This window comes from Coloeus monedula, assembly GCF_965178545.1.
Source record: "Coloeus monedula genome assembly, chromosome: 5".
In the NCBI taxonomy this organism is placed as follows: domain Eukaryota; kingdom Metazoa; phylum Chordata; class Aves; order Passeriformes; family Corvidae; genus Coloeus; species Coloeus monedula.
This window is the reverse complement of record NC_138785.1, coordinates 17,073,817-17,085,411: the sequence shown is the minus strand read 5'-3', so window position 1 is coordinate 17,085,411 and position 11,595 is coordinate 17,073,817. Positions and strand designations below refer to the sequence as shown.

General features: G+C 38.2%; 1 protein-coding gene across 4 annotated transcripts in view; it reads right to left on the bottom strand.

The window, feature by feature from the left end:
- Positions 1 to 3,589: 3,589 nt before the first annotated feature.
- Positions 3,590 to 11,595, bottom strand: part of ANAPC10 (anaphase promoting complex subunit 10) — a 36,887-nt gene continuing 28,881 nt past the window's right edge. For all 4 annotated transcript variants that reach the window (XM_082281550.1, XM_082281549.1, XM_082281551.1 and 1 more), the window contains exon 5: positions 3,590 to 3,971. In XM_082281550.1, the coding sequence (XP_082137676.1) occupies positions 3,741 to 3,971 (231 nt within the window). In that variant the 3' untranslated portion in view covers positions 3,590 to 3,740. The remainder of the gene's footprint in view (positions 3,972 to 11,595) is intronic.

Here is an 11,595-nt window from a genome sequence, read left to right as displayed (position 1 = left end):
ATCTGGTAGCTCTCCATGGTCCTTCAGTCTCTTCCATCCCTTCGTTTGTTATGCCCAAGTTCCTGAGTTTTTGCTAGTCAGTACTGGCAATCTCAACATCTGGCTCTCTCTAACATATAAACAGATTTCAAGCCTGAATAATGTTTCAATTACTTCCCTTGAACTGTTTTAACACAGGTGAAGAAATCAAGTACCAACAGTAAGACTTGCTTCAGGGAGGTAGAACAAGCACCAAGGCACAGCTGAAGAGTTTCAGTGGTGCATCTATAGTCAGGGTGCTGGCATCTCCCCTACAGACTAAACTAGAACAGCAGAACCCAAAATATAGTTTAAACTTTAAAATAGAATTACATACAGAAATTGCATTACTGAAAAATTTGTCTTTGAAACAGGATCATTATCTGAAAATCAGCTTCACAGTGAAGATAGACAGTGATGATATGGCTTGAACTTCCAACTCTGCCAGAGATTCCCTATGTGAACTTAAACAAAACATAAATGTTTTGCTCTTCTCCATTTTAGAAACCAGGAGCAGCAAATACCTCTTTTCTCCCTGTCCTGCCATCTGCCTTTTTTTATATACACTGTGGTGCTAAGAAGACACACAGACATGACTTAGTCAAAACACAGGTACTCTCCTTCATTTCAACAGTTCCTCAAGATCCTGGTCACTCAGATACCTCCCTCTTCTACATGTCTGCAAAGGAAATAAGCTAAACTTTAATTAAAAGGAAGGGTTTTATACTTACACTGGGAATCAAATTTCTGTTCTGTGAGGCAGAAAGGCCTAGTGTGGTATCTTCCAAGAAAAAGTTTTAAACCCCCTAAATTACCACTATTTGAAGCGATGAGTCAGATCACTGCCAAATCATGATTTTTTTAGTACAAATACATCTTCCATTTTGTCTGTCATTTATTCCAATATTACTTGTACTACTTGATATTTATCAGGTGCTTCTTATACAAGAGAAAAAGAGAAAGTGATAAGATCCCAGACAACTGCATGTCTGAAAACAATGAGCAAGGAAAAGAAGCAGCAGCTAAACATAACATACATGTAAGTAACTTCCTGAATGACTTGGCAGCCCAGTTTGTTTATCTCAATTCAAGTACTAAGTACTATATTCATACACAAAGGCAGCAACTTGCTTTATTTTCAGACACACTCATCTAGGATCTCATCACTTAAAAATCAGCAGCCTTACGTGACCAAGTGCCAAAAATGTTAAAAACCAAGCATACTTCCACAGATGTTAAATACCAATGCAATGCAAAGTATCTACAATTGTTAAAAAACAACACAGAAAAGATTTCTTATGGATTTAGAATGGCCACTGCACTTGTTTTTAGGTAAGTACAGATTCCTTCCCCAAAAGTGAAGCTTAATATAACCTAGTTTACCATGGGTATCATGGGTTCTTAAAACCACTTGAACACAATCCATAATTTCAGAATAGGATACAAACTCAAGCTACATTTCAGCTTATTCAACTACACTGCCAGAAATAACAAATCCAAATTTTTGACACAAATGCTGCCCCCTATCCCATATGAGCGTTGATGTCCTGAAAAAAATCAATAAAAGCAAGAACAGTTCTCTAAAGATGCAAAAATGATGCTTACTGAAGGCAAGACAGAAATAAGAACAAGACCGTGCTGACAGGCTTGTTCCTAGTTTACTGGATAATGTTTGGCACAGAGCAGTATTACTCTAGACATTACTTGCAGAGTGACATGTATGAAAAGATAATGATTACTGACCAAAGCACAAAATTACCACAGAATTATCTGTGGTAGAATCCTTAAGTAGGAAACAGTGGCTTGATGATGCAAGGCTAGGATGGAAAACTGCCATCTTATCTTCTGGGAGAAAACCAGGAAAATTCCATGCCTAATAATCTCCTTTCTTAAAAACCATCCATAACTTATCAAAAATAACTAGATAAATCCAGGAGAGGATTTTTGTTGTTTTTCAACAGCAGACTATCATGTGGACATCAAAAGTACATAATTTGCTTCAATTAAGTGAATGGGAATGTACAATTCCCTGACACTATATAAGAAAATCCACTGAAGAGACAGACTTGGTGAAAGGCACAAGTTCAGCCAGCTTCTGCTAAGCAGGAATTCTGCAGTTGATCCACCCTTTACACGGAAAGGTAAAATACCATTAAGGTCCTCCCAAAATGATTGAATCCACATTTACATAGAAACCCCAAATTAGTCATGCACTTCTCTACAAGGCTCATTATCAGGAAATGCCCTGTTTAATGACCCTCCTAAAGACTGTGGAATTCAGTCACAGATAAAACTTTCCAGTAAAGAACAGCTTCATCAAGTATATAAAATGAATTTCAACAGTTAAATCTTCCTCCTTCTTTGACAACCTTCCTATTTTCCTCTATTTCACCTCCTTTCTCCTCTGCAGGATTATATATCACTGTTTGATGAGCCTCCACTATTGTCAGCCTTTCCTTGCTCACAATTAAGAAGAGTGACAAAAGTTTTCCTTGGCTGAGATCAGTCTGGATTGACCATCAATTTTCATGGCGCTATGAGGGAGAATGGGTTTGATCAGTACTGAACATTTTAAAAGAAACCTTTGAACTTCAACAACCTCTCTTTCTAAAATCTACTCCATTTTTTAAAAGATTAAATAACTAATGACTAGATTATGAGACATTAGTAGAGGTGCTGAATATTCCTACTCACAGCAAGCAGACAAAGCGCACATTTTCCTCCCAATGCTCTTCACTTTAAAACACACATTAAAAGAATTCTGTGCTCTGAACCTGAGATTACTTGTGTTATACACTTGAGTTCTCAGTACTTTAGAAGGTGCATTGGACCACCACATTTATTCCTACATTGCTTCAGGATGCCACAGCATTTCTGACTCTCCTGTTTTCAACAGCTATCATGCTAGATGACCTACACACAGTGTATCTACATTAATGTATATACTATATGGAATAACTTGGAAAGGTTTGGTTTTCTTCATGTCATTGTCATCTTCACTGCATTACCAGTCACTAGAACAGGCTCCCCAGGAGAATGGTTACAGCACCAAGCCTGTCACAGTTCAAGGAGCATCTGGACAACACTTAGTCATATGGATTAGTCTTAGGTAGTCATGCAAGAAGGTGTAAATTGGACTTGATGATCCTTCCAGGCCTCTTCCAACTGGAGATGTTCTATAATTCTATGATTTACTTTGCAATTACAAAGAAGGCTAAATCCATGCAGATGGCCACTAAGCAGAAACAACCCTCTAGAGAAAAGGGCACAACACATTAGCATAAGTAATAGTGGGAAAATACTACTGATAATGTCTTTAAATCCTCTCTGTTCGAGAAGAAGAGCAACTTCTAAAAGAGCAGTTTTTGGTAGAGGAACAAACTATTTCCACGCATGATCATTAGGGGAAGAAATCACCAGCCCAAAATACCTGTATGACATCAAATTAATTATTGATTCCCACCCAGTCAAATACATTCTTTTAAGAGTGCCTGGATTGTTTTTTCCCCTCCCAGAGAGTACAAGAGCACTCAGACTCCTAGAAAAAGAAACAAAATTACAGACTACAACATACTGTAACACAAGATTATCTTTATTTCAAAATTGTACAAAGTATAAAGATATAATTACACTGAAGTAAATCCTGCTCTTTAAGTATCTGAATACTTTAGCAATGACATGGTCATGAAAAAAATATCTTTACCACTTCTCTTTAGGAACTTTTATCTGATGGAGCGATACATCATGAAATCAATTGTTGTACATCTGGGAAATTTACCAATGGAGCTCTCCTCCACAGGGGTGTACACTTTGATTTGCCTCATGTGAGTGTCTCTTCCATTTTGGTGATTCGCTAGAACAGCAATCTGGATCATAAAGGTGCGAATGGGCTTCTTGTGAGTATCTGTCAGAGGAACATGGATCCAGCCACTCGGTTCCACTAATTCCAGTTGCTGCCAAAAACAAGACAGGAGAGCAAAACACTCAGAAACAGTTCACATACTTCATATAAATGATCACATATTATACCTATTTAATAAAGAAGTCTTGTTAATCAGATTTTAGTTACTTTTTCAAATTAATTTGAAATAACAGAGTTGAATACTCATAGCTAATTTACTGGTCACGTAATTGAATACAAATTAATTTGGTTGTCTGCAGTTGTGTTCGCTTTTGCCTTTCAGAATCTACTCCTCATTTTGTGCCCTAACCTTAAAATAAAAATCAATATAGAAGAACATAGAATCCACTGTAAACTCAAGAAAGAAAAAGCAGTAGTATTTGGACCTTCTCACTGAAGAGCAATGCTCAAAGATGACAGAAAGGATGCATTTTAAATTGCTTTATCTAGGCGCTCTGAACTACAATATACTAAAATTACTTATGTAGGAAATTAGGTGCACACAAAGTCTGGATTTTCAGAAATTCTTTAGATTATTAGGGGGGTTGGGGAGGAGGAAAAGGAAGGTGACAGGACAGAGGATAAAATATCTCATGTATCAAGACAGATGCCTGGCCAATTAATAATTGCTGCACAGCCATTTAATTACATTCTAATCACACTTTGACTTGCATTTTTTACAACATACCCAGTGTGATATGATTCTTTTTTTCTTTTTTAATTTTAATCCTACACAAACCAATGCCAAGGCAAGCAAAGAACAGCATTTTGTTAACTCTAAACCACATCACTGACACATCAGATTGCTGAAATCAAGCTGGATGCTATGCAGAGCATGGTAACAGCTTTTGTTTAAAGCTAGCTGCCCAACTTCAAAGCACAGCTCAAAACACACATGGAAGAGCACACAAGTAAACAGAAGTCTTGGGGGGGAAAGAAAGCAAAACACAAAACAATTGTCCACTAGCAAGCGGATTTCACACAGCTAAGCAAATAAGAGTGCTGTTCTTAGCAGCTGAGTTCCCCTAAGGAAGATGTCTGTGCTTTGAGCAGCTCAAAATTCCCATCGTTCTCCTGAAAATACTGCATGGCACATCCTGTTCAAATGCCTTGTTTATGCTGAAGCTTTCAAAAGACCCATCTGAGAGCTACTGGTTCAGAGGCAAACACCCTGAGAAAATTACTCAAGAAACAAGTAAAAAAGTTTGATGACTACTTCAGCTTAAAGTAGCAATCAAAAAAAAAAAAAAATCTTTCTCACCTCCACCTTAAAAGGAAGAACAAGAAAAAAAAAAACCAACAAAAAACCACAACCCAAAACTCTCCACTGCTGCAGACTCTCCAACTAATTATTTCCAAAGCATTAAATTCACTAAATCTTAGCAGCAAATCATTTTACTCTGGGAGCTAGACATTTCCACAAACACACAGTCACTTATTTGTTGTAGCGCTGTCCCTTTCAAAAACTTTTAAATTTTTTTTTTTTTTTTTTGCATAGGAAACTTCAGGTAATGGCTGGCTTTACAAAGGGATAAAAAAAAAAGATGTCTTGTTGATGCAGCTTGACAAAGGGGAAATTTATCATGGTGAGGTGGCAGTAAACAGCTTGAGCAAGGATGCTTTCCATTTTCATAATAAACAGAGGAGGAGGATCCTCCTAAAATTTTATTCAACTACTACTGAGGTCAACTGACTGTGATTTTGAAGAGAATTAAAAGGCTATTGTTAATTAAACTTGCATTTTAATATTATTCTCAGTGTCTACAAATTTTGACTGCTAATTCAAAGTGGAAAATTTGAGTTCAAGAGCTATGATACTGAGATTTTTATGCTTGGATCAATATGAAATTGATCAGTTAATAAAGTTTTTTTTAAAGTACCAAAAATAAAAGTATAGCATATTTTTCAATGCTTTGTTTCCTCCCTGATCAAGGGAGGTGGTTACACACTATTTACAGCATGTTGTTTTCCAGTCCTGCTACAAAGGCAACCAATTTCTTCCCAAGCCTTTCTACAGAGATGGGACAAGTCATTCCTTCACCTGTAAAATTGGCAACTGAGGCATTAGGTTAATTAGACTAAAAGGTTCCCTGGCTCCAGATGTCATATTTCACGTACTCTGAGCCGGTTTTTACTGTCTTAAGTGAAATACAGGATTTTACAGGAGGTTTAGCTCCCACTGAGTTCACTTGCAGTTCTGCATTTCTGCAAGTAGATCCAAGTTCTCAACACAGCCACTCGAACACAGAGTCTGAGCAGCCACCTAGGAACAGTCACTTGAGTGCCTCTCACAGAAATACCACGACTGAGCACAGACAGAGTGCAATTCATCAAGCACCACTGAACTGTCTTAGCCACAAAGTCTTTTTCTTAATTCCCCATGTCTCAGCTTCACTCACTCCACATTTTTAAACTTCCCTAACAGATGAATACACAACCTTCACTTGTACAAATTCTGGACTCATCCTCAGAATAGGCCCCTTTCCCCACTCCAGTCAAACAGTTGCCTCTTGGACAAAGCACACGGCACTTGTGATGAAGTTGGAGGCTACAGTGTACTAAGTGCAAGAGGTCAGAGTTAGACTTAGATGTTTGAAAAAAGTGAGCTCTTGATTTCTGCCCTCTAAATAACATTCCTGTACTGACATTTGAGTCTAACCTTTTTTTTTAATTGATGCTCACATAGTTCATTAAAACCTTGATACCCACTCAACTATGGAGGTTTAAATGCAACAAAACCAAACAGAACATTCCGTAGAAAAGGAAGTATTATTTTGCCACTGTGATACACACATTTTCTGTGACCAAAGGAATGGTATAAACCAGACACACACACTCTCCCAAATTCTTCTCTTCCACATCTGTCATGCTCTTTCAGATGAGTGAGACAGTTTCTTTTTCCAGAGGGCACAGGTCTGTCACCAGGGAGAAGGAACAGGACATGGGAATAGGCAGGGGTGATACAAGACACAATGCTGCCCACTCCTAGCTCAATGTCAGCACCCAGACCCAACCGTCACAACTCCTAGCAGAAGTGGGATGAAATATGCAGCTCTACTCTGCCTGGAGCATTCCCAGTGTGAACAGAATCTAAAGGAAGCTTACTGTGAAGTTTTCAGAAATTCCTATTAAGCCCATGCAAATGGCAATCTTTCAAAGCCTTGTAAACCGGTCTGGAAATTTGGGTGGATTTTTACAGGGAGGCAAAAGGCACATCCTCAACACAAAGGCTGAAGTATTGCCAAATTTCAAATCCTTGCTTTAGAGCTTGGGGGCACTGGAGCATCAAAGAAGGACACCAGAATATTCTCACACAAGCAAAACAGCATACTTTTCACTAGCCTTATTCTTGGAACAGAACAGCTTTGGCTGAAACTTTCAAAAAATTCAACCCAAAGCAGATATCTGGCGTGGAAAAATCTGTCTGAACTTTGCCAAAAGTTAAAGTAACTAAGAGTTAAGCCTTAAAATGGAAAGGGTCCCATAACCTTATGTACAGGTGGCACTGGCAGCTCCACCTACAGTAAATACTATACTTGAAATCCATTTCAGTCAACTTTCCTCAAAGTCAAGCCTGTTCTTTAAAAGCACAGACTACTGCATATACATACAGACACACACACACACACGTATATTTCACCTCAATTCTGTAGCATCAGTCCACTATGAGCAAATACCAGATTAAGTTTCCTCCTGTATTTTTAATCTCATGTAGATCATTAAGACTCAGTCACAATTAACTGTCTTCCAAGAAATTTTTAAAAAATCAGCTTTATTACTAATCACCTGAATGAAATTAAAAATTCAAAATGTCTTTCTGTGTTTTTCAGGAAAAAGTTTTTTTTAAAAGAAGGAAAACATAGGAATGAATCAGTGCATGTTCAGTATTGGTAACTCAGAACAGTTCCTGCAGCTCTAGACTAATCTTACTGTACAATATACTAAAAGACCAGGGTTTGTGGCTTTTTAAAATTTGCTTTTAATACTATACATTTTATGACAATTGGAAAACAAGAAGACCATGGAAGTCAAAATAAAAGAACAAAGGGATAAAAATTGAAATGGAAAAATCACTCACTTGTCCTTGCTGCTGTTATACTCTAGCTCTTCTCCTGCTTTCTCTCCGTTGCTTTCTTATTTTTCCTGTCCTCTGCGTGCTACAGCTTTACCTACAGACATACACTCCCAACTCCAGGAATCCGCATTATTTGGAAAACCAAAACAAAATTAATGTTCTCAATGGAAGTCTCCTCCCCAGCCTTTTTAACGGCCCTGTTTCTTCATTTTATTGTACAGTCCAGAGGTTCTACACAATTCCATACATATTTGGCAAGGCTACTATTGCAACTAATGGGTGTCCTATCATAGAAGATGCAAACCACACAACCAAACGAAAATTTAAAAAAGAAAAAAAGACCAAAGTAACTTGAGGCTACACTTCAGAGAGATGACTGAACACAAGATTTTAGGAGGAAGCTTGTTCTACAATCAGTAGCCTCCTTACAGGCTAGGAAGTTATTTACCCAAAGAATACTTTTCTATTGTATTAATCCTACTTAAATTGAATATTGATCTCTTTTCCATAATCAGTGATATTTTGTTTACATTCTGTAGTGTCTCCAAATGGCACTTAACTCTAATTGCTACTTCTACTAGGGTTACAAATGCAACCCAAGTTTTTGGCAACATTTACAGCAAGCTAACATCCTTGAAATAAGACATGATTTTTCTTGCCCTTTAAGGGTATCTTTTGTGAAGACACAGAAAGGAAAAAACTCCCTGTAAGTAGTTTCACACTCAGGGTAATTACAAACACATCCCAGATGTATGTTAGACAGGGCTCCCAGCTCAAGGGAATAAATATATATATAGGAAGAAAAAGAAGCCTATTTTTTTGCTCTGGGAAGAGTGTGCAGAAGAGGACCTATGTACTGACAGAAAGCTGAGAATTCTTGCTGCCATCACAGCTTCAGCATGACAACATGGTTCTGAGATGTTGGTACCTCATCAAATTTCCATTTCATCAACTTTACTACTAGATTCAAATGGCTGTGAAATCAAACAGCATTTGATTTTACTCCTTCTACTTTTCTCATAAAACTGTTAAAGCTGCTTTTTGTTTTAGTGACTCAGCCAACTATGAAATTAAAAGTAGTGGCTAGACTCTTCTTCACACATACAATTTTGTCTCTCTATGTGCTTAGCTAGTTCTTACAATACACTTCTTATAAAAACCTAAGCTTTCCAAACAGGTGTTCTCAATAAATAATGTATTCTTTCAAGCAGCAGATTATAAAACTAAGTTTCAGGGAAAAGAAATGCTATGTTCAGAAATTAAATATTTATCAATACACAAACTTTCTCATGTAGGGAAAGGCTTTTTCCTGTTTAGCCATTGTTTTTTACAGCTATGCAAATATGTTTTCACAACAACTGGCAAGGAGAAAGAAGGCTGGCTTGAATTCCAAACTTCTGTTTCCATAACTGCCGTGTCCTACCATGTAGTTACCAGGACTGAGAATCTGTGTGCCTCTGCATAATTCCAAGTACTGGAACTGTCAACACATGAAGTAGCAGAGCTTGGGCTTCAGCCATCACTTCACTTAGGAAGGAAGAGAACCAGTTAATAGCAGTGATGCACCAGTTCCAGCAGAAAAAATGAAGCATGTCCAAAAGAAACTCGGTGAGTTCCAAGTGAGCCAAAGGAGGGACACCACATTAGCAGCTTAACAGGGAACATAGGAACAGGCTCAAAGGACCCACTGTGAACAGCACACTCCTGTGCTCGGATGAAGCAACGACCACCTAAGGAGGTGCCTCTGTGGTCTTAATCAGCCACCTCCTTAAACGATCAAGCAATTTCATTTCAGTCCATTAGGCAAGAGAAGTTTTCCATTCTTTTAAACAGCAGTTCCTGAAGAGTCTAGAGGAGACAGTCCATCCCTCAGGAAGAGTTCGCTGTGGATTTGGGTAGACAGGAGACTGATGCAGAATAAGCTATATTAGAGAGTGAAACCTGCAAACACTAGAAGTTCCTATCTTTTAGTATCCTATACACTGAAGTATCCTATAAGCTCTTTGTTCAAATAAAGTGAAAGAAATAACTTTTGGGAAGACTGGGAAGGTTGAAAAAGGTCCAAAAGATCCTTGCAAGAAGTTTTGTAGAACCTCCTTCAGACTATTCTGCTCCAGATTAAAACAGTAAAAATTAATCAATGCCCAGGTGTTAGAAAGTTGCATCCAATTAAAGACAACTAAACACTGAAACCAAGCTAGGAAGAATATGTAGAAAAGGAAGAAAAGTAATCTAGAAAAGGTAATTCTTCGTGGATCAAGGATTAGTATTCACAATGCTCAAATACAGATTCTTACACTGCCTTTCCAAATTTCCTATTTGGATGACTTAAGCAGCACAACACACGTTGGACAACGTCAGTTGGTTGTGTCACAGTGCCACTTTCTGAAGGGAGCAGATGATGCCAGTTGAGCCATGTATGACGCAACCTAAACTTCATTTGGCAGAATGACTCACCAGCCAACCCATGAAATGGTCTCAGTGACTGGTCCTCTTTAATATTCTTCAGAACTGGGTGTCCTGATTCTAATTTCCTCATACAGCTAAAAAGGAACCCTTTTGATTCTGCTGAGAAACCAGTGCAATACCTTCCAAGATGTATAGTTGATTCAGACAGAATTTCAATATTACAACAGGAATAAAGTTAGGAAGAGTTGAAATTTAACCCATGGAATGGTAAACATGGAAAGTCAGTTTTTTCATTATGGATGCCCTCATAATCTTTCTTTGAAATCTTCTGAAGTCAGACAAAGAACACATAAGAAGACAACAATTAAGTCTTAGACAGAATGGGCAGCCTCTGGTAAGTATGTACATGAGCCTACTGTCAAATGGAGGAAATGGGGTACAATGGCACACACTGTGGAATACCAAGAGTTTTAGAACATGGATTCACAGGAAAAGCAGCTCTTTCAAAAGCACCAAGTGATGAAGAATCCCACGTAATGATGCCTGCAAAAGGGTCATGGCCGTGCTGAACTGCCCACATACAAAACTCCTGACAGATGAAGTCATGGATGGTCTGGACACGTGTGGAGGGGCCCCTGTCCGTGGTACTTAAGCAACCTCCACCCTGCCCATCACACTTCCACCACTGCATCAGCTCACAGCACTTGCACAGTCAGGTACATCCAGCCTGAGAGGCAAATAAATAACCTGCCAAATGCTCAACTACTGTGAAATTGTCAGTCAGAACTGTCTGACTCAATTGCCTGCTTAACTCTGGGTGGCAGGAGAAAAAGCAAAAGGAAAGGAAAAAAGAAAAAAAGAATTGACAACAGTCTTTGAATACTTGATTCTCTAAAATGTGGCTGAAAACAACTCTTCATTCTAGAAAATTTACCTGCAGAAACCATCAGGAATTTGTCACAGACTGTTTGCTAGGAAAGTCTCTCTGGAAAGAAAGAAAGAAACACTGTTTTCCCATTTGCTGTGCCATATGCACTTTTTTTTCAGTATGTTCTGTGAGGAGCAATGCATAGGGAACTCAACATTTATTACAAAAATACATACCTCAAGAGGCACATAATGCTTCAGAGAAGGACAAAAACGTTGAACAGGCTTGGACAGTTTGTTTTTCAGTCCCACATTTTTGAAATCC